The 21,601-nt window shown below is 34.3% G+C and overlaps 2 protein-coding genes across 4 annotated transcripts in view; one reads left to right on the plus strand and one right to left on the minus strand.

The window, feature by feature from the left end:
* Positions 1–560: 560 nt before the first annotated feature.
* Positions 561–16,435, plus strand: LOC147066381 (uncharacterized). Its single transcript, XM_085955777.1, has 12 exons — positions 561–708; positions 802–1,033; positions 4,311–4,467; positions 6,246–7,783; positions 7,953–8,074; positions 9,714–9,853; positions 9,943–10,231; positions 12,091–12,259; positions 12,901–13,081; positions 13,196–13,460; positions 14,097–14,320; positions 14,849–16,435. The coding sequence occupies exons 2-12, from the start codon at positions 894–896 to the stop codon at positions 16,298–16,300; spliced, it is 4,677 nt and encodes a 1,558-aa protein (XP_085811903.1). The 5' UTR covers positions 561–708; positions 802–893; the 3' UTR covers positions 16,301–16,435.
* The window catches only part of LOC147066382 (uncharacterized), a 39,631-nt gene continuing 34,336 nt past the window's right edge, over positions 16,307–21,601 (minus strand). For all 3 annotated transcript variants that reach the window (XM_085955780.1, XM_085955779.1, XM_085955778.1), the window contains 2 exons: positions 19,208–19,704; positions 16,307–18,030 (listed from right to left, as the gene is read on the minus strand). In XM_085955780.1, coding sequence (XP_085811906.1) covers positions 17,696–18,030; positions 19,208–19,704 — 832 coding nt within the window. In that variant the 3' untranslated portion in view covers positions 16,307–17,695. The remainder of the gene's footprint in view (positions 18,031–19,207; positions 19,705–21,601) is intronic.

Here is a 21,601-nt window from a genome sequence, read left to right on the forward strand (position 1 = left end):
AAACTAAATAGCTTTGTATTTTTTTGGTATTGTTACTATAGCAACCGCAACTTGACGTGACACCAGTATTAAAAAAAACTGCTCCACAAGAAAAAAAGTAATTTTGCAAAAATTCGATAAGATCATTAATAATATTTTTTTATTGAATTTGAATGCAACAATCTCTTCGACTGTTTTTTTAAAGTAATGATTCTTTTATTCCTAATCGAAAAAGTGAATAGAGGTAAAAGTATATCCACGCTAAAAAGTTCTAACACATATAGTCTAAACACAGCACTTATAAACAGTCTCTACATAATAGTCAAAACAATCAAAATATGAAAATTAATTAAAAAATTTATAATCAAGAGTTAAACCATAAGAATTAATGATTTTTACTTCAGTTTATTTGTGTATAATATATAGAATTGGTGATATATTATAATTTTCAGAGCGCTTATGTATACGTTGACAAACGTTATTTTATTGTTGAGAACATTTAGTGTTGCTGTGCAAGTATCCTAAGCTATAGAAATTGGTTATGGTTGTATTTTGTTACGTTAAGTTCATGACATTGAATGTTTGAAAAATGAAAATGCCAATTCGAGTCGGTTGACATTTGAAACGAGTTGATAATTTTATTTATTGTATTACTATCAGAGTGGTCGTGGAATAATATAAACTTAATAATTGGAGCATAGTTACCTGAGTTACCTCATTTATTTTAAGGTTTACAATACTTTTCATCTAGTTTTGTTCTGGCTTGATATCCTTGTACTTTTACTTTTTAACTTGACTAATTTTCTTTCATAAATGTTTTAGATATCGCCAATGATAAGAAATAATATTATGAAAAACTAAAGTTATCTTAAATAACCATATAAGAATATCCATATAATAATTAAGACATAAACATGGAGGGAAAACTTATTAATGATCTACAAAACACAAGTCTACTTAAGAACGCCAGTAGAGAATTTGATAATTTTCTGATACAGAATAAATCATTAGATAAATGCAGTCTGGCGCTTAAACTACTGATAGAAGTATTCAGGTAATTGTAAATCTCTATTTTTCGGTTTAGTTTATCATTATGAATGCTATGTTCACTTGGTTTTTCTGTTAAAGTGTGCTTTTGGCAGAGTATTTTCCAATCGCCTTTATATTATATAGGTAGGTACAAGTGTGGTTTTTGGATTTTAAAAATATTACCATCAGGACACAGAACATCATATCGTTTTTTGGTCATAATTCGTCGTCTACACTTGGATGTTGAAAAAAAGCCTTCCTATATAGAAACAGTCTAAATGAAATTGAAGCAAAAAATCTCAGATATTGCCGTATCAAAGCAAATATTTGGATATAAAACTTAGCTAGTGGGATGATACTCCTTCGTCATTTTCATGTATGAAGCCATAAGCAATACATTGCCCATTATTTTTTGATAAGAATAGTCACGTAATACACTTAGAAATGCGTACATAGGTTATGTAAACAAAGCAACTACTTCAAACCAGAACGTGGGCCGCCATTTTGATTTCGGAGCTGGTAATAGAAGAACAAAGATAATCGTTACCAACACAACCATCTGAAAATTGAGCAGCCTAAATTCCTAATATGGAATGCGTATACGACTCCTTCTATCTAGAGTCCAAATTCTTCGTCTACACCTCATAACTGTCACTGTATACGATTATTGTCATGGACATGTTTATAGCCGACCTGCTATGATATTTTTCAGCACTTCTTTCAAAAAATCCTTGCCACTTTTATTTAAGTCTGTTTAACTAGCGGAACCTCTTACATGTTTTCTCAGATCTTATCAACGTTCATGATCTTTCTAAGATGGTTTCGTCTCTGCAGGTAATATGATCAATAAACTAAAGACTTCAGTGTAGGCAAATTGAGGAGACTTATGTCACTGACGTCCAGTTCGGTGACAGTCGATACATTTATCTGCTCTACATTATTCTTGCCTTCATGGTCATTTTTCTGAGACATAGGATTGCCATTGACTCTACAATGCGACTTGGATCTTGACCACCTTCCAAAATAATTGTTAACCATTCGATTATCTTTAAGATCTACGCTTTGGATTGCACATTGAAAAAATAATTTGTGAATTTGTCAGATGCATGATTCAAACCCCGACCGACTCCGTATAGGCAAGGTATACTATGCGATAGACATATTTTTATTTGCACAGCCTTGTCATTTGTTTATTGTTTGATACCGTTTCCATTTTTTTAATAAATAATGTAAATCAAAACTTTGTGGAAGATTTATTTATATATTATGACAATGAAGCGGAAAAAAAATATTGCTACTGATCAAAGAAGCTGGAAGTAATTTTGCATTAATTTGTATCAATATTTTACACCTATGATCTTTGATTTAGTTGTCATCACTTAGATAAAATTCCTTGCATTAGTATTACAAGCCTAAAAGAAGTCTTTTATACCATGAACCATTATTATTTAGATGACCAATTGCATAAAATCGCAAATAACAGTACGTAAATAAGTAACGCCCACGCACACCGAGATAAAATCGGCTGTGAAAAGGCTCAAGAACGGAAAGGCACCGGGGGGAGACGGGATTCATCCTGAATTCCTCAAGTACAGCTTGAGCGTAATCCTGCACCCTATGTTTCATCTGATGACAAAGGTGTGGGAAGAAGAGCGCTGCCCAAGGGACTGGGTGAACGGTGAAATCATCACACTTCTTAAAAAAGGTGACCCTCTAAGCTGCGACAATTACCAAGGCATTACGCTACTCAGTGTTCCGGGAAAGATTTTGGCTAACATCATTTTGATGAGAATAAGGGACCCAATAATGCACGTCCTCAGGAAAAACCAAGCCGGGTTTCTACCTGGTCGAGCGTGTGCAGACCAAATCCACAACCTTCGATGTCTTCTCCAGCAGAGCCATGAGTTGAACAGTCCGATGGCTTGCTGCTTTGTGGATTATGAGAGGGCTTTCGACAGTCCGCACCGCCCCTCCCTCTGGATGATACTGGGAGCATACGGGATCCCTCCCAAGATCATTGCCATAATCAAAAGCCTGCACGAGAACAGCGAATGCTGTGTCAGAATTGGAGATACTGTCGCGGAATGGTTCGGGGTTACGACCGGAGTCAGACAGGGTTGTGTCCTTGCACCGTTTCTCTTTATCATTCTCTTTGACTTTATACTACGGAAGTCAATACCACCCGACCGAGGCATACCTGTTACCCCCACGGTGAAGCTATGCGACCTGGAATACGCCGATGATGCTGTCCTATTCGACAACTCAATCGAGGGCATTCAAGAGACAATCGACAGGTTGCATAACAACTCCTCTCGCGTTGGTTTGAAAATCAACGCGAAGAAAACCAACGTCTTGTGCAATAGTACCTGTCCTGATCCAGATTTCCCTCTGATTAGCGATGGACAAAACATCGAGAGCGTCGACATACACATCACGGGAGATGGCATTTTGCAGAAAGAGCTCGCTATCCGAATGGGAATGGCTGGAGCAACATTCAACTCGATGCGAAATGTCTGGGACTCACGATTGTACTCGGTCAAAACCATATGCCGCCTATTCGACGCTTGCATTCTGACAGTGCTGCTTTACAGTAGCGAATCATGGCACCTTACGAAGGCTCAGAGCAACCGTATACTGAGCTTCGAAAACAGATGTTTGCGACGAATACTGGGTGTGCGGTGGTATGACTTTAGGAGCAATGAGGAGATAAGAGAATGTACCAAGCAGCCTCTCATCACGCTGAGAGTGAAGAGGCGACGTTGGACCTGGCTCGGCCACGTGCTGCGGATGCCAGAAGAGAACTTTAACCTGGCTTGCCTGTTCTTCAAGCCGACCGGATTCCGGCGTCCTGGAAGGCCGCTAAATACAATCTACAGAGTGTATACGGCGGAGCTACGGGATGCTGGTTTGACCTGGAACGAAGCAAGGAGACTGGCGAGCGACAGGGATTCTTGGAGGCGCCGCGTGGTGTCCATATGCTCCAGCTAAGGGGCGGATATGGGCAAAGAAGAAGAAAGAAGAAGAATAAGTAACTAAAGCAAGTGTGTCTATATTGTGTCACCATTTAAATTTATTTAAAAATAATGCTGCCGACCAACTTAGAAAATAATAATTTTTGTATACTTACCAATTCAAGCATACTAAAAAGGTTTTTTAGTCGTTTTTGCATTACCCTCCCTTACTACAACAATAGTTCAATCTGTGTTTACAATAGTTGACGTATCTTCCAAAACTTTTCAGCTACTGAGTCCTCCAAAATTGTAAGGTTTATATTTAATCCTGTCTTTAATTTTAATTTACAGGCTTCACAAGAATTCTGAATGGAAAGCTGATGTTGATGCTAATATATTGTCATCATACGTTATTCACATGTGCAAGTTTATACAGAATATATCCAGTGGAGATGTTCAGAAATTTTTGACTGTTATATGCCACATACATCGCTTTATAATTTCAAAGGTAAAATGAAAGAACACATTTCATATTTTGATCTAGTAATTTTCTTAGTATATTATCATTGTGTAGTTTCCATTGCACGAGTGGCAGAATGTCCGCTTCTGCCATATTCCCATTTTTTTTCAATCTGTGTTCCAGATCACAGATCCGATAAATTGGGTGAATGGCTAACAACCATTTCTTAAAAACATACCTGTAAAGTTTAGGACGCGATGTAGATCTATAATGGATTTTATAGAGACAGTTAAATACGCTGGAACTTTGATTTTACATGCACGGAATTCAGGTCTCCCCGCTATTTGTGTCTAGTTTTTGCAGTCTTGTTTTTTTAGTACATTTAATTTCCAGTTTTATGTTTTTATTTCTCGCAAGTTATGTCCGAAATACAGAATAATAAATTTATTTTAGCACAATGATTTGACACGTGTATGCATTTTATTTAATTTAATAAATCATATTTATAAATAAAAAAAAACAAAAAATATTAAAATCAAGCAGCAGAGAGTTTCAAAGTCGGTGGACTGAGGAGTATTTTGTATTCTGGGACAGTTGTATGCAGAACCTCATCAGTTAAGCGGTATTATGAAACAAACCATAAATCACTTCTTGAGAAAATCAAGAAGGAGCAAAAAGAATTTATTGATCGGCCAATTAAAAATAAATATATTCAATGAATAAACCTAATGAAATTTATCAGCAATCATTCAAATATAACAGCTGCTTATTATTTTCCCTCAAACATAATAGCGCCTGTACATGTGCATGGATTTACATGCCCCAATAGTTTGTATTTTAAACTATCGCGATAATAACTGTTTGCATGTAAAAGTGCTGACTGTCTCTCCAATCTCATTCTTCAAGCATAAGCAAGACGAGATGTTGTCATTATATGGTGCTATCTGACAGGTTCAAATAGGTTTGTAGATAATCGGTAAATGTTAAAATATTCTGTGCGGTATAGTCCACTATCGTTCTACTGCGCATGTTCACCCACCATGCAAGTACCAATTATTGCGTAAAAATTCAGAAGCTTATAAACTTTTTTGATCCACGCATGTAATCTTGGAAACATTATTTCTAATATGCATTTTGTATTATTAATAAAGATCCGATCGCTTTACTAAAATATATACTGTCGAACTTGGTTATTACGATCACGGAAATAGCGAGATCTCGGATGTAATGAGGAAACATTCGTTGATATTTTAGTTTATGATTTTCTCTATACATTTATTCACTTTTAAAACGAGCTACTTCTCGGGTATACCGAGAAAAACTGTTAATGTGTCAATCATTTAAAAACAACATTTTCGACCCTAACCAATAAAATCCGACCGGGCAGTTAACTAAACCGATGCCGCCGGGATCGGATTACACTTATGACACTAGCTAAGTGTCTAAGTAGGTACCTAATTGGTGTTTTCGCCGACAACATTGAAAAAGTATCCACGCATATGGTTGAATTTGCATGTAAAAAATCCAAGTTTTGTGAAGTCAGTAGGTACCTACCAGAGCCGGCGGCTCAGTACTTCATTACAATAAACAACTTCTTTTGTAGTTTATGAATGCCATGCTTGTTTCGGGGATTTTCACGATGGTTTTCAGATTTTTTATGCTTGAATGGCTTGAATGCTATGAATAGAATGTGGCGCGAAAAATGTTATATAACAATGTAAGGAGTAATGCATATAATGAGAAAATTAAGTCGGTCCCATCTTCCTCGTAATAACCAAGTTCGACTGTATCTAATTTTTAATTGATGATTCATGCTTATTTCACAGAAAGTCCCAGTTGATATTTGCGACCGAGTCTCCAAATACGTTCTCACCAATTCGCACATAATTATAAGTACCGAACATAGCAAAATGTACTGGATTGTATTGGTTGACAAAATTTCACTAATTCAAACCGGTCAGATACAACTGAACACTGACCATTCCGGCGACCTCATGGATAATATTTTGAAATATTCTGAAGTGGCTGATTTATTGCCTTTCTGCAAAGAAAATTTACCGTGGGTTATAAAAAACTTTTTCATCTTTTTCAATGAAAAGAATCCGCAAAAACTGGGAACACTATATGAAAAACTGTTCAATCAACTTTGTAAAAGTCAAGTATCATGTAAGAAAACGGTATCTAAAGATGTCTTAACTCAAGATGTATTCAAAAGCTCACTTATATGTTTAGTATATGTACACCAAAATATTTCTTCCTGCGACTACAATTTTAATAAATCGTATTTAGCGGCACTTAAATTTTATTCGAGTGTTTTTAAAAATCACACGGGATATTTGCATCATTTTCAATGTCTTTTGACATTAAGCCCTGCACTGAACACTAAGTTAGAAAAGCTCAGTCCGAATTCTTATAACATAATTAATGAGGTTGTTGATAAACTGAAACGGGCCACCAAAGATTACAAAAATGAACTGAGGATTTTCTCTATCACCTTTAGAAAGATATTAAGTCTCAGCTTATCGCGATTGCTCGAAATGTCTGATGAAGATTGGAAACAAAACATGCCCATCGAAATGCAGATTTCTTTATTAAAACTTATCACCTTGACCATAAAGATACTGAGCAAATTAAATGAACAGAGTGTGAAATGCAACAATTGTTTATATCAAAATGGTATTCATGACGGCTTTCAACTGGCCGGGCTTACGAGGAGTTTTCTTGCGAGTTCAGCAAAGCATGGTATGGATATTTCACAAATAATTACATTTTTGAAAGAAATTTACGAAGAGCAAGTTAAAAATGTTAACGTGTTACGTATCAACGGTTGTACAAATTGGAGCTTATACTGGTCTAAAATAGAATCCGATCACCACAAAGACGCAATTTTATTATATTCGTTAGGGCTTTATGAGCAATCTGTTCAATACTTTGAAGTTCATACTGTTCATTACATACAAGCGCACTCTTGGGATAATAACACTTGCAATTTGAATCACCTGTCTCGTGTGTTTTATAATATGGCTATATGTCAGATGGACTTTCAAAAGTATAGAGAAGCCCTGAAGAGCTGTTATGTCAGCATGGCTATAGCTGCCGCCGTGAAAGAATTGCCGAAGGATGATGAAAAGCATATTCGCTTTGCTTTTCAAATTAAAGCCAAAGTGTTCTCGTTGACATCGGCGACAGACGATCAGACAAATCTAACGAAAACGAGTGACAGACGACCGTCACAAAATATAGATACTGATAATCAGTTACATAAAATGGAAGTACACAAGTTGACTATTTGGAGCATCATGAAAGAATTTTTGGCTGAAGAAAAAAACGCAACGGTTGTAAATATATCCAATATAAATTTCGGGTAAGGATGTATAATATAAACATTTTTATGAAATTATTAACGCATGATATTTATTTTACTTAGTAGTCTGAGTTTTGTGAGTATGTAAATTAATAATATTATCATTCCATTATGACTGATTTCGTAAATAATATTTTTCTAATATAGCCCTTCTTTCAACCTCTTTTAGAGAATTACTTTTAACAGAATTAAACTTGTATTCGAAATCATGGCCTTCGACTCTAGTGATGGCGGGAATATGTGAATCTTTACAGGAATTAAGCGATCATGAAAAAAATTGGATCAACAAAGGTTTGTTCAATTTTCTACTGTCTTTATTTTAAATTTGCATTTATTAATTATTAACAACAGTTGGCCTGACTAACCTGTTTTTAAAATTCGAGTATTCTTCTAGGTACTACAATCCGAATTAGGTTTCCGCCTCCTCCAGTATCTGCCTCTATCTGGGTCTGTCCAAAATCACTTTACTCCATTTTTGGAAGCCTGAGGTCTTTAAATCCAGCTTGACAACATCCCTCCATTTTGTGCGAGTTTGACCAGGGTTTTGTTTGCTTTCTCGAATGTCAGTTTCTTTGTCATGTGTGACTCATCACATGGGTTAGTCATCAATGACTGCCCTATTTGATTGACTTTATGATGTGCAGGCTCCTGTACAAAGCATTCAGCTAGTTATTCTATCTTCATCACCAGCCTGATTGTGTGTCATTGATGGTCTAAAGATACTAAAGATGCTCCACTCAAATGAGCCCAGCCCTCTATCAATGGTTTTCGTCATTTACTAGGTTTATAAACTATTACATGAAGCGCTTACTTTCAAAAGCGGCTAAAACGGTTTTTCGAATATTTTGAGTTGGATATATATTTTGATAAATATATTTGTTTACCATAGTATGGTCTGAGTTTTAATTTCAAAACTCAGCTAAATACGTCAATATTAATTAGGTATTAAAAATCTAGCATAGTTTCAAAATTGGCTAAAACAGTAATAAAAGATATGATGTTATTTCAATTTATCTCAAAATTGCATAAAACTGTTTTAGCCGCTTTTGAAAGTTGACAACTTGTCTTATTATAGTTTTGTACAAGATGTATTTCAAGTGTTAGCTAGTAGTTAGTTAGACCAAAATGATATTATTTGTTGCCTAGGTCAATTTTATTTTTCTGTTCATTTCATTTTCTAAACTACTATTACCGTTAAACTTTTCTATGCTGGAAGTATTACTAATTACTAATCTTGAACTCTTCTCTTGAGCTCTTGTTTAGATCTCTGATGTTGGTAATTTTCATAATCTGTCATGAATTAGTATTTCATTGTGATTCCAAAAGATGCTTCTATGTACATACGCAATATTTTAGATCATTGAGAACACCGATATTGGCTAGTAAATTGATTTTAATGCCGAATGCGTGCATGCACTAATTTTGAATGGCCGGTGTGACTGTGTCAATACGCTTATAGGGCAGTTAAACGGTTAATGAAGGATTCCAGCGCATCTATTCTATACAATTGACTGCTATCGGAGGTTATCGAGGGTAGTTTATCACATGTTTGTATTGAGTATTATAATTGTAACAATAAGTTAGCCGTCTAAACTGTCTATCTCGCTCTAAAATTTAGCACAGCCAAGAGGTGCTGTTAAAACTTAGCACTTATTGTAACAATTACAACTAACTTATTGTAAAAATTATAATACTTCAATACAAAAAACTACCCTCAATAGCAGTCTTGCGTATAGAATAGATGCGCAGGTATACACAATTGTTGACCATCTCCAAAATGCTATTGTGTACCCTGTGGACACAACCATATATTCAGTTTTTTTTCACATTAACAGTGAGCCCTAGTGTGCTGGCATTTTCTTTAAGCATGTACTTATCTGACGGCATTTTTGTCATGTACTTACACTAATTTTAATTCCTTGTTTCACAGATCATCTCGATGTTACCAAACTTGCAATACTTGCTGGAAAAGCTGTCACCACATTGAGTATGCATTCTCATAAATTGAATAATGAGTATTTTTGCGATTTCATCAAATTAACAATACGAATGTTAGAGAAAACATTAGAGGTATTGGATGTATGATAATTAAAATATGTATGTCGAAATGTAATTATTATTCATAATGTGATCATTATGACAATATTGACGTGTTTTAGGTAACTCCAAGTGGTATCAATGAACCCATAGTTAAAATATTGTTAGCCAATTCTTATCGAGCTTCATACCAATGTGAGATATTAGAAAAGAGGAAATTGGGATCTCAGCTTATTGTGAATGCTGACATTCATAACATGCCACTGGAACCTCATCGATCTACTGCCCATCCCGATGATGCATGTGACGTCGCCCCAACTCATCAATATCTCAGTCTACCTGTGGAGGAGTCTATCGTAGCACCGCTATTAAAAGCCTTACAATTATGGAAAGAGGTGATCGATAGAAAAGGTTTGTGAAATTTGATTCTGTTCTGTGTGTCATTCAGGATTACCATTTTTGTCTATGCCAATTATAATAATAGTACAAAAGTGTAAAAATGATACTACATATTTCTGAAAAAACTATAGTACCAGAACATTTTTCTTCTCAAATCAAACAAAATTCTAGTATTTTTTGAAAAATCAAGTATCTAGTATTGTACTATAATAAATTATAGTATGATTGGCAATATGTACTAATTTAAAAAAATATACCTACATGAGATGCGAAGAAATCAATATGTAATCTAGCAGTAATGATATTCGATTTCGACCGGTGAATTGGATTACTGCATTAACACGAACATAAGTCACAATGACATATTTTGGACGAGGATTGAAAATAAAAAGAAAATATGTACGTCAAGTTGGACTGTGATACACCCGTTACAGGCGGGCTTCTCCCGGTGTAAAATAAAATAATCATTTAGTAGTCATAAGTCGAAACGTAACCCTGACCTCTAGAAACGGCTTCATAAAACATCTAATCTGATTCCTTGCTCAACTACGTAATTTTTTTTTTTTATTCATGAGTAAAGGCCTTCGTCCGGTGCGTGAAAATCACTTACTGGGTGGAGGTGTAATTAAGATAGATTTTAAAGTATAAATGATGATGGATGAAAGAGATAATTTTAAGACTAAATATAAGTATTCATATATAATAAATTTTGCCGCGCTTGCCGGCAACGTTAAAATCTCCACCGGGGTGGTCCTCGTGATTCGCCAATTCAAAAGCATCACGCGATAAAATTTGGCCAATCACGAGAGTCCTTTTTGCTGGACGGCGTGGGTACGGGGAATTTGAAAAAGAAAGTTAGTAAGCGTCCTTTGTAAACCGTGTACGGACCTGCGTAACTAATTGTAAAAACAAAATATGTAATGCACTAGAAAGTAACGTTGTCCAACCAAATATTAAAATATATAACGCTGAGACCGCACGAGAAAGACTTAGTGTTTTATTTAATTTTACCAACATATATAAATTTATTTTTTATCTTATTTTGTGAATCCGGGGTTCGATGGACACCTGAGCTAGCCGCTGGAACCCCGGGCATCTCAACTGCCCACTTTTGAAATTCAAAATTTCGAAATAGCTAGTCGTTAGTGCTGCAATATTGGGAAAATTAAATTATAAATAATTACAAGATAAAAAGAACTTTTTATATACGTTTTTAAATTTTCCGTTAAATCATATAAACTTGACTTGCCAGCTTAAACGATCAAAAAAATTTGTACTTGGTAGAAATACTACTGAAATGTCATTTTGATTTCCTTTTTAACGCACGTATATATTAATAATTTAATTGCTAGAACCATCCGCTTAGCAACCAATAATGGTGTCGAAATAACTTTTCATATAAAACAGAATTAACTGAAAATGAATTCAATTCTACTTAAAGATGGCTAAAAGTATTAAAAAAATGCATTGGCATCGTTGTTCTGATATATTCTTGTTGGACTGCCCACTTTTGAAAAGCGAATAAAACTCCAAATCCAAAATAGTCAATCATTAGTGCTACGTTAGTATTGGTTAGTGCTGCAAAAATTATCGTTATTGCCATTAAATTAAAAAAGTTATGGGCAAATCAAATTATAAATAACATCAAGTTGGACTGCCCACATTGAATTGCCTATAACTTTTTTAATATAACAGCACTAACGACTGGCTATTTCGAAATTTTGAATTTCAAAAGTGGGCAGTCCAACTTGACGTACATAAATAAAATACAAACACAAATAGTTTGATCACCTGACCGAGGCATACTGTAACATGTTTAATACTGCAGGTACTTAATCTAATAATTAATTGTTGAATGCTTATATTTTCAGAAGTTCACACCAAAGATTATTTTTTCAAAAACAGGTTTAAAAGTTATATAGAAAAAACTTTGGATATAATAGATGTCACCAATCAAACTTTGGCTCTTCATGGTCTGGATTTCCATTCCCTCGTAGCTGCTGATGTCACATACGCATATGCAGTCTTAATTAATAACAGGTAATTTACAGACATAATTTCACCCAATTTGTTCAGGTCTGTACTAAATGAGATTAATATAATATCAGGTTAGCACGATGCATAAATAAACACCAACAATACAATTCCATGTGAATTATATGAGTTGCTGAGGAGCAGTTTTCACATCATAGTATTTATACTAGAAACAGGATTCAAATAATCTTGTCACATTTTATTTCGAACATTGGTCCATCCCATGGACATTTTCATAGAAACTGTATATAATTTGAATGTTTTGCCTTCGAAATTACTTCTTCAAACACTAAAAACTATAAACACAAAGAAATATCAATATTTTTCGGTGGAGTAATAATAAAGGAATGAGACCGTATACAGAATATATACGGGCAGAATGGGCACGAAACGGCCACAGGGTCACCCTAAAAGCCGCTAGATTCACGAACTGATAAAGTTCGGCGGAAATACGTGGCAGCAAACGACACAGGACCGAGAGAGATGGAAGAAGCTTGGGGAGGCCTTCATTCAGCAGTGGATTGACCCCGGCTGATGATGATACAGAATGTTGAAAATAGTTATGTACCTATGTAGAATTACAATTGCATAACTTTGAAGGTGATTACTCATTATGTTATGATTTAAGGATGTTTGATTTTTTTCAGAATTGGGATTCTCAATAGCACAGGGTTTCTGATTGAGAATTCCAAGAGTAAACAGTCATCTCTCCTTCCGCTGATAAATAAATGCAACGAAATCGTACAAAAGTATTTATCTTGTGAGGAAAAAATCGAAGAAGACATATCTATGATGAATGCAGTCTTTGAATATCTTCTTAATTTGGCAGTCAGTATGAATTTGAATTTTTGTTTAGATCGCTTGTCTATTGAATGTTGGAACCTCAATATTACAGTTGCAATGTAGTAATAATATAAATAAATATTTTATAATTTGTTTCAGGTATATTATTTCGATTGTGACATGAAAGAAAAGGGAATAATTATTTTGACTTTTGTCGGTCGTGAAATGTTACAAAGATATTTTTCAAACACGCAACTGTCGAAGAGAAAACCGGATGATGTAAATTTTTCATTTGCAAAATTAATTCTAGTCAAGTCACTCTTTGATCAGTCTAAAAATACATTCAAACGCCCTGAGGAATGTCCGAGTATTTTGGCGAGTTATATCAATGCGCACGTGGAATACTCAGAACTGATAAAAATTGGTAAGATGGCTTTTGTTTGCTGCACTATGTGTATTATATTAGCAATGTATGAATAATGGCAACACTACATGAACCACAGAACAGATTTATAAGATACAAATGCAAAACCCAGTCTCCATAGACCAAGATTTTGAAGCCGGTTTTCTTTTATGATGTCGTGTTAGGCAATAACTGTTGTCAAATATTACCAAGATTGAAAATAACATGTGTTTAAGTTTATTATAGACCAATGCTCATAAGTTTTTAATGTTAATGGTAAAAATACCAAATTAGCAATCAAATTAATAAATTATAAAACGTAATTCCATGGAAATAACACTTACAAGGCTGCTATTGACTTTCACTGTTACTATTAAAAGATGTTCAGTTGTACGGTTTCCTAACTGTTTTTGATCTGTAAACTTGCATTAATTTTGACACATCATAATATCATTCCATAAATTTCTTTCCTTCTTCTTTCGACCATGTCCGATCCTGATAGGATCATATGGGCCTCCACAGAGTGGAATAAATTTACTTTGTCAATATTTTTCAGCGGTCGTATGCAAATATGTCAAATGCGCCACAGGCATGTTGTTGGTGGCCCCTGTTTTATTGAGTAGAAATGTTCATAACTAATGTTTAAGTATATTGCAGCACCGCGTGGGCGTGGTTTTCCAACTGGAGTTCGCATGTGGATTGAGAGCGGGCTGCAGGCGGCGTGTGTGTCCCTGTCGCTAGGTTTGCCGAGGAGAGCTCGAGCGATTCTTCGCAGTCTGCTATCCACTACGCAGCGCCTACTTCTTCCACGAAGGGCCGCCTGCGTACTTTCACTGCTGGCCAGGGTCGATCTCGCTTGTGAGCAAACCGACGATTGCAGGGTAATTTATATTATAGTACTTTTTCAATAACTATATTGTAATGCTTGACTAACCGACCACAGGCTTAGGCGTTTCAGACAAAGACTATGTCAAATGATAAGTTATCACTTTAATAATTATTACTTTACTGGCCAATATTTAATTAGTCTTGTTCTGTTTTAAAACTGTTCATACTGAGTCTAACCCGAAGGGCGTAAATGACAATTGGCAAATTTTAATGAGAATTTTAGTGTTTTCATATATTTTTCATTAACTACCCTACCAAAAATTTTGTTGCAACTTTGTATTGAATAACTTCTAGCTGAAGCAGTTTTGGGATACTTAAGATGACATTCTAAACAATCAAACACAACAAATAACTCATTTTCGTCAAAATATCCTTTACGCCCTTTCGGCTTAGCATCTCGATGTTACTCAAGACTGTCACCAAACATCAAATAGTATTTTTCTCAACTGGGTGGAATGCATACAATCGCGAGTGAGTCGGATATGATGGATGGAAGTAATGGTTTTTTTTTAAATTTACAGGTGAAAATTGATGGCATACGATACATCATGAATGAACAGCAGAATGTGTCCTCTCAATCTGTCAGATCGGTGCCTGATTTAATAAAAAAACAATTTGGAAATGCGGAAGATATCAAACCTTTGCTACCGTTTATGGAAAAAAAACTTTTAAAAGTGCCAAAGGAGTTTGAAATGGTGTTGGATGTACCTTCGGAGGAGAAATTTTCTGCATCTCAGGGTTCTCCCATATTTCGTCCTCACCCTTTTTCGATACCGGCTTTTTTAAATCACAAGAAAAATTGTGAATGCTATAAATGTACTAGTACAATAATTTTCAATATTTTCTTGGACTTGGTGCGAATTGAAGCTTCATTGCACTTCATGTCGGGTGATAAAAACATTGCTGGTACATTTTATGACGGCGGAATCAAAGTAGCAAAATTAATTCAAGTCAGGCGGAGATGTCTGTATGAAAATAATAATCAGGTGTTTTTGAACAAATGCTGCGCCAGCTTGCTGGAGAAGTTAAACATGAAAAATATTAGCAATACAGAGTGCCAATTTTTAATCGATGCGACACTTTTATTCATATCGGAAAACAATATGACCAAAGCCGAATCGTATAATTCTAAAGTATTTGAAATGATAAAAGAAAATACGATCGATGATCGTTTCACAAAACAATTTGTTAACGAACAAAAGATGTATTTTTTGCAACTTAGGGCGTTTGAAAGAGAAAATAAAAATCAATTGGGAGTGGACAGCATGGGCGATTTGCAAAAAGATTTTTCGGCAAAATTGATGCTCACTCCAGAAAAAAGAACTAATCAATACACATTTAAAACTCCATGCGATAACAGAACACAAATTCATGTTACAAATCAGTTAAATAGCAACGTTAAGGAAATCGACGACTCTTCGGTTAAAAAGGAAAAATCTGAATTCCTCAGACCGTCTATAAAATTTAAATTAAATTACGACGACGAAGCCGACAATAACCCTGTTGCACCAGATATTGTCGATACCCATTCTACTATTTCGAAAACACCTCTGCCAAAGTTACGTAGTAAAAGATTAGTATTACTTGAAGAATCGGTGAAAAAGTCTACTTCCAAACAATTGAGTGCCAAGAGTTCTTTCAATTTTAAATCGCAAACAGTTTGTAATGAAAAACGGTCATCAGCGATTAGAAGTAACAAAGATAACAATGGAAAAAAACCCTTTGAAAGCCAAGATGAGAACGCTCTCTTTGAAATGTCATCAACGAGCGCGACCAGACTGAAGGTCTATCAAAATAAATCCAGGTTGATACGCAGCACGAGCCCAGGTAAATTGGAACAGGACAACTCAAAGACGGTTGCTGATCAAAAAGGGAAAAGAATTGTCAAACCGAAGATACAATTGGAGTTGAAGGCAAACTTGAGTCCTGATGTCGATTTGGTGAAAAAATATTCCATTAGAAAAAGAAAATAAGGATTCAGACACAGTGTTAAAACAAATTTATTTCTGTCAAGCCAAGTCTGAGTATTATCTTATAATTGAAAATTTGTTTTTATTTTATTGTTAAAGATGGAGTAATGGTTAATAAACATTTGTATACTAATTTTTATAACTTGTGTTTTTGTTCTACAAGAAACTCATTCAACATAACAATCAATAATTATTCATTCTATATTATTCCTGCATCAAACCTATTGCCAGTAGAAATTGTCTATGATAAAAGTTGACATTATTCCACTGCTTATGTGCTAACTTAACAGTACAATACAAGCCTGGTTTTTGACTTGCAATTAGAGTTGGGTTTCGGGAATTCTCGATGAAATTTTCCATCCTGAATCTCGAGAATTGAAATTTTAAACATTTCGGGAAATCCCGGATCTCGAGAATCTTTTCTCGGGATTTCATTATTATCAAATATTAATTGAAAAAACGATTATCTATATGAAAAAAGTGGACAAAAAACACAAAACGTTCAAGGACTGATCGGGGCATTTAACACAATTAAGCCAACGTCGACTAAAAATGAGCGCAATTTTTGCAACATCAGGGAATTTTGTATATCAAAAGCGCACGTAATTGTCAGACGTAGCGATTGACAGTCTGTTTTTTTTTTAAATTCTATTTTAATTAGTAATGTTTTGAATTATTTTTGTTTTCCTACTTCTATTTTATTTGTCTTACATAAATAAAAAAAAAAATCATATTTTTTTGGAATTTGTCTGTTTTTACACTGATTTTAGGATTTTTACAGGTTTTTTTTTTTAAATTTCCCGATTTCTCGAGAATTTTTTTCTGGAACTCCTGAATCTCGAGAATTGAAAATTTCATCATTTCGGGAAATCCCGAATCTCGACTGAGATTTTCTCGGGAAATACCCAACTCTACTTGCAATTATGTTGACAAAGTACCTATCTATTATACTAATATATATCTCAGTTTATAACTGAGGTGTGTTCCCTACCCTGGGAATTTGGCCATAATAATGAATCATTCATTTCCATCGGATCAGTTCCAATTTTAGAAAAAAATTAGAAAACCAAAAAGTGGAATTTATTTAATACAATAACACATAAAATAAATGCATCCTGATGAAATTGAAGTGGGATGGATGTTCATTTAAAATGAGGTGTTTTGATAAATTCTTGTAGGTTAACAATCGACTGAGTAGTCCTTATCTTGACAAAATTAATGATGCAGGTGTCCATGACATAATATTATTCTGCATCTGGTCCAAATATTTATTATTAATTTGTCCAAAAGATTTGATGCACATTATATTATATAGAAAAGTATTTTTTTGGCTGTAAATTGAAATTACGCCATGATTAAAAAAAACTATAGTGCGTGTCAGTGACTACATTAATTTTATTATTGCTCCGAAAACTCCTCTTCAGTCATCATATTTTTCAACTCCATTAGATAAGCACTGCTATTAAAATCACTCTTAGTTGCTTGATTTTCACCATGTTTGGAAGTAAACAAGCATTTAGCATTATTTGATGCTATTTTTAAAATAAAATCTGCATCACAATAATTTGATGAGGATGCAGTTGTGTTGAATAAGTCGTCACACTGTGGCTCAATGTTTTCTTCAAATTGCTCATCTGAAGGTCCGTTTTCAACGTACTCATTGCTGACTGCCATCTTGCTTAGAATGCATAACCTGTCTTCTTTTTCATATGTAGGATTGAGGTCTTTTGGATCTGGAAAAAAGGATCAAAGGGATATGGGAATTTTGAAATTATAAGCTACATTTTTTTAAGGCGAATCCTCTGCCTAGCGGAAAAATACAAAGCTTGCAATTTGAGACATTTTTTTGATAATTTACAATTTAACACATTCGCAGACACATGTTACACATATTAAAATTTTCGATTTAGATAATATCTAAAAAGACTACAACATAAAATACAACACTATCTAATGGAAATATGTTCGCACCGCGACACAAGTAGCAGGGAACATATTGTTTTAATCCAAAATACAACTTCCATAAACGTCGTGTCGTATTCCGTTCCACAATACAGGATGTCTATGGACGTCTTGTCATATCACATCTCACAAAATACGCCGTCTTGTCTGCGAATGTGGTACTGTATTAATTATGTAATACATATGTATTTTATGGTCATATTTCTTATTAAAATTTCTATATTGTCCCTAAGAGATTTTTGACTAATTATAGTTTTAATATTTATTTTAAAAAACAAAGTTTTATTAAAGAACTAAAAATGTGTAACTTGAGTTTTGATATAAATAAAATTCAGATACATATTTATTTTATTAATTAATAGTTATCAAACAAATGCCTCAAATTGCAAACTTTGTATTTTTCCGCTAGGTACCTCTGACAGTAGAGGATTCGTCCCAAGTATAAAAATGGTTACATATATACATTTTGTCACCAAAAATTCCAATAAAGGGAGAGTGGGAACTATAGTTAATGGCTGACTGACAATCAAAACTCCATTTTTTTATTAAATATTTGGAACTTCGATGTCTGGATTTTGACAATTCTTGGACCCAGTGATGGTGACCTTATTTTATTATGTGATCTTTGAACAATTTATGATAAGTGCAACATTGGTAATTCCAAGATAGGTATGCAGTTATTTTTTTTAGCCCTTCGTTTGACTAAACCTAACTATTGAAATAGGAAATGGTCTTTCTTCGTATGCAGTGAATTTTGAACATGTTAAAAGTAATAAGTTTAGGATAAGAGGTATATTACCATTTTCACTTCAAAATAGAGTAAATTAACTTTTTTTTATGAGAAATTCGTCCAACCCATTGGGTCTTTATTCTGGATCGAACACACATTGAAAAAACATGTGAATGATAGTGTCAAGGTAACATAAACTATCAGAAATAGATAGATACCTTCAATATATTTTTCATTAGTTGGGGGATGTATTTCTTCATCTGAAAACATGTCAGCTGAGAAGTTTTTGATTGAGTCAAGACTCTTTGAATTGCCGCGATCCTCCACAGAATTGTTTCTGGTGATAATATCTTCGACATCTGATCTGATTGGAAAAATGACATCTTGTTCCAGCAATGGTAAACTTGTATTGACAACGGTTTCATGTTGTGTGTAGGCAGCACCATGCATATTCCGATTATCTTGTAGGTTAAAATTAATGGTATTGGAATCGGTCTCAGAAGTCTTTTTATGATGAAAAAAATTCAGGAAATTGAACAATTTGTTTTGTAGAGGGATTTCTAGGGATTCAACTATGGGTGCAGAGGACATTGACGGATTAAAAATAAAAGGTTTATCTGTCTGATCATTTTTAGAATTATCCACATCCCGAATCAGTCCGCCGTTTTCGTCATGTAAATCTATTATGTTTATGTCATACATATGCCTCGTATTCCTGTAATATTCAATTAAATAATAAAAATTAATAAGTTAATTCAATTTTAACAGTTGACCCTCGAATCAATGTCACAGATGGGAAAGGGAAAATAATATATTCCCTAGATAAGATGATCAATTTCACGGTTGAACCAAAACTACACAATCATGATAGCGGATCGCTGAATCACTTCTCAGTGAAACTACTGCAAACACAAAATTTATCAAATTTCAGACACATAAAAAGTATTATTCCAACCATATATGTACTGTGAATTTCATTATTCGAACTACAAAAACAATGACAATGATAAAAGTTTAAATTGCATTTTTTATCACACTTAATCTGCTGCCCCGTTAATACGACCCTGGTAAATTGAGTTACAAAAAATCATTTCCAAAGCAATCCGTCGGCAGGAATCTAGTCACGAAAATTTCACTCATCACCAGTGAGTAAAAAAGTCCCAGACTGGGGGAATTATTACTCCGCCAGTTTACAGTGCCATGCCATGTGCCTTTGTTGCAATTTAGACTTAATGTTTATTTCACACTTATGTACAGTACAACAGATTCGCCTTTATATTACTTACAGTGGGTCCATAACATTTTGCACCTTCGACAAATTTTTCTACAGGTAAGGTTTTGACCCTTACCATGATTTCGACGATTTTTCAAGGGCTGACAGGATTGGCTATATTAAAATATTTGGCAGAGGATATGGCAGGATATTTTTTTTATAAAAATAAAGTACCTAATGCTGTTAGTAATTTTCCGAAAAATCCGAATACATTTCATTGGCATGCCCGCCACCCATCATATCTTTATTTGTTTGGCACGTAAGCATAAAAAGGTTCACCGTCGCTGTCCTAGAGCAATCATAATATTGAACTGTAGTATAAAATTAGCATCCCTAGAAATATTGTTTACAACTTATTAGGTTTCAAGAAGAGGTGGTTAACATCGGTGAGCCGTTATAGCTTTCTCATGAAAAGATAACATAAGAATCTAATAAACTTGTTTTCTTAAATTAAAAAGTTAATTGATTTACATTATTACATCCAGAAAGAGACAGCAACATTTGAGAAGTACAGGTTTAAACAATCATTTCGATATCATATAAATGTTATTTATTATAACAGTGACATGACAATAGAAATGTCGCAACTATACTATAAACTATAGATGATAGATAGGGGCTGGGTGAAAAGGATGTAAGTATATTTTATTAAGGCTGATTAGCGTATTGTTCAGGTCACTGAGCCACAACACTCAGCTCAGCCAAACACATCTCCGTAAGTAAGCCAACTCTTGATTAACTGGGCTAATGATGAGGAGGAGAACCATGAATAATCCGAAGTATTGATTTTTATTTTTCTTAAAAATACTATAACATATATTCTAATACACACTATTATTTTACATATTTAATACATATCATTTATTAATCCTTTCGACGAGCATTAATTATTTTATTATTTATTGATTAACTATGGCGAAATTTGAATTAATTTCTTTCGGGTACCTATATTTAAATGCCCATCGCAGTGTACGGGGCAAGACAATCAATATGAGACCTTGTTCATTTCATGCACAGATAATCTCCGCAAACCGGATAACTCACACCTGTGCCTTTATTACACTGTACACACTGCAAGTGGAATGGGTCGTGACGGGATTACTGAGTTTTTATTACCTTGGTGACTTTAGGTACTTGCATAGAGTAGGAATAAATTTGATTTGAAATTTGATTTAAGTTAACAACTCAATAATTCACTTGCGGCGTGTGCAATGGAATAAAAGTGCAGGTGTGAATTATCCTGTTTGCAATAATAATAGGTATACAAATAATACACTATGCGACTTTTTGGATGCCTGTAGACGTACGTACACTGGAGTGTTCCTGTATAACTACGCAA

This window comes from Rhyacophila brunnea, unplaced genomic scaffold, assembly GCF_057557595.1.
Source record: "Rhyacophila brunnea isolate RB1 unplaced genomic scaffold, BYU_Rbru_1.0 scaffold_5, whole genome shotgun sequence".
Taxonomy (NCBI): domain Eukaryota; kingdom Metazoa; phylum Arthropoda; class Insecta; order Trichoptera; family Rhyacophilidae; genus Rhyacophila; species Rhyacophila brunnea.

Coding starts and splice junctions, on each gene's coding strand:
- LOC147066381 (XM_085955777.1), top strand. CDS start 894: ATGGAGGGAAAACTTATTAATGATCTACAAAACACAAGTCTACTTAAG. Junction 10,232..12,090: donor AGAGGTGATCGATAGAAAAG/GTTTGTGAAATT, acceptor TTATATTTTCAG/AAGTTCACACCAAAGATTAT. Junction 14,321..14,848: donor AGCAAACCGACGATTGCAGG/GTAATTTATATT, acceptor TTAAATTTACAG/GTGAAAATTGATGGCATACG.